This window comes from Fukomys damarensis, unplaced genomic scaffold (genome assembly GCF_012274545.1).
Source record: "Fukomys damarensis isolate Sample0158 unplaced genomic scaffold, DMR_v1.0_HiC HiC_scaffold_32, whole genome shotgun sequence".
Classification (NCBI taxonomy): domain Eukaryota; kingdom Metazoa; phylum Chordata; class Mammalia; order Rodentia; family Bathyergidae; genus Fukomys; species Fukomys damarensis.
In genome coordinates, this window is record NW_022900944.1 from 7,849,606 (window position 1) to 7,851,635 (window position 2,030).

The 2,030-nt window shown below is 40.8% G+C and overlaps 1 protein-coding gene across 1 annotated transcript; it reads right to left on the reverse strand.

The window, feature by feature from the left end:
* Positions 1 to 551: 551 nt before the first annotated feature.
* On the reverse strand, positions 552 to 895 carry Pigy (phosphatidylinositol glycan anchor biosynthesis class Y). The gene has a single exon (XM_010610485.2). The coding sequence runs from the start codon at positions 802 to 804 to the stop codon at positions 559 to 561; it is 246 nt and encodes an 81-aa protein (XP_010608787.1). The 5' UTR covers positions 805 to 895; the 3' UTR covers positions 552 to 558.
* Between the last annotated feature and the right edge of the window lie 1,135 nt (positions 896 to 2,030).

Sequence of the window (2,030 nt, forward strand, 5' to 3'; positions counted from 1 at the left end):
CACTTCTGTGACAAAAACAAACCAAAACTGCAAAGTCATTTTATGGAAAACTATCTTATTAATGGATGCCTTTGATGCCAAAGAAATGATGGTAATTTTGAAACACAGAATTTTTATAAATACATGAAATTTTCATTTTATGATCATCAAACTAGTTGAAATGCATTTCTCTAGAACTGTTCTGGTAAGGCTATGAGAAGGAGTCATCCCTAACATATGACTTTTTCCACTGACATTTTAGCTAAACAAAATTACAGGTGACTAAACTTTTAGATGAATAGACTAAGAAAAATCCTCAGATGATGATTAGGGGAGTTAATCTCCATCAAGACATTTTATTGAAATATTTCTGTGATACAGCAGTCAGAATCTTCAAAAAGGACAGAAAAGAAGTACAATCAAAGCTTCTGCAGCTTAGGCATCTTAGTCCTAAACCTGAATTAAGCAAGGCAAAGCAATTTTCCTCTAAATTAAATGGGTCTCCAGTATGTCTATCCAGTTGAGCTTTCAGAAAGATGCTTAAGACTTAATACATAAGCCATTTTGGCTAAGTCTGTATTAATTATGCCTAAAGAGCTTAATACCCATCCAAGTCCAAAGGTGGAAGAACACGTACACTGGTATGGTGATGGGCAAGAGCAGACTGTAAAAGCAAAGGCTGGCTGTGCTAGTGCAGTCCTGCGGGAAGTTTTCCTCCACAGAGGCGGAGTAGAAGAGTCCTACTAAGGAGATCAGTGGAATAAGAACAGTCAGTGTAGGCAGAGACAGAAACATTCTTCTCTCCCACTTATTACCCACCACCATGTTTTAAATTGTATATAGTATTAAGAAAACCTAGTTATGGTTCTTTAAAGAATGGTTTAGTGCTGCTCTGTTTCTTCTTGCTTCTTATTTTGATGTGTTGTTCTAGCTGCTTGTGGTATCATATTAGGAATCCCATCAATGATTGGATAAGCTATTCCCAATTCTTCATTAATCAATTCATTTGTTGATGCTTCATATCTGGGGGGGAGAAAAAAGTGAATTGTGGAAAACAAAATAGTTAATTTACTATTGGAATAAAAACTAAAATCTCAATTTCTTCCTTTCATAGGTAATTAAAATCTACTAGGAAACAAGCGAAAAATCAAAATATGCAAATGAGGAAGCTTAGGAACTCAATGAGAGTGCAATGAGCTAGTTTTACCATTGTTATATGGTACATGTAATTTCAACATTTAAGAAAATTAGGGATGGGGATGTAGCTGTGGAGTTTAAAAGTCCAGGCGGTCCCTTGTGAGGATTTTTTTTTTTTAATTAGTATACTCACTACAGGTGAAGAAAACTAGAAAAAAAAGTAACAATATACTGTAAAAATTGCTAGCCATCTATCACCCGAAGATTACCACTGATAACATTTTGGTATTTATGCAATCTGTGTCACTGGTGTCAATATTCAGTTGAGCTTGGAACTGTAAAGTTGCAGAAAGGGTTACATGGGCTTTAAGAAAACCCTGCCAGCCCGCGACTAAAAACCAACGGGCAGCACGAAAATGCTCAAGATTGTCAGGCATCTGTGGTACGCACTTTCTCAAGAATCTGGACGCTAGTAAATATTTTTCATCATCTTGGCTTAAAACCTTGAGCGCTTTGGACTTGTCCTTAATCTCTATGGTTCCTAAAATTGGTTGTACACAGCCCTTAAGAGACGTTTTAAACAAGGAAGTCCAGGCCTGGCCGGGCGGATCAGGACACCCAGGCGCGCGGGGTCTGCCTGGGAACCGCCCCTCCCCCCCTTTAAACGCCCCGGCGCCTGCGAAGTGCAGCCAAGGGCAACCCCACAAGCCGCTTTGGACTTGTCCTTAATCTCTATGGTTCCTAAAATTGGTTGTACACAGCCCTTAAGAGACGTTTTAAACAAGGAAGTCCAGGCCTGGCCGGGCGGATCAGGACACCCAGGCGCGCGGGGTCTGCCTGGGAACCGCCCCTCCCCCCCTTTAAACGCCCCGGCGCCTGCGAAGTGCAGCCAAGGGCAACCCCACAAGCGCCCC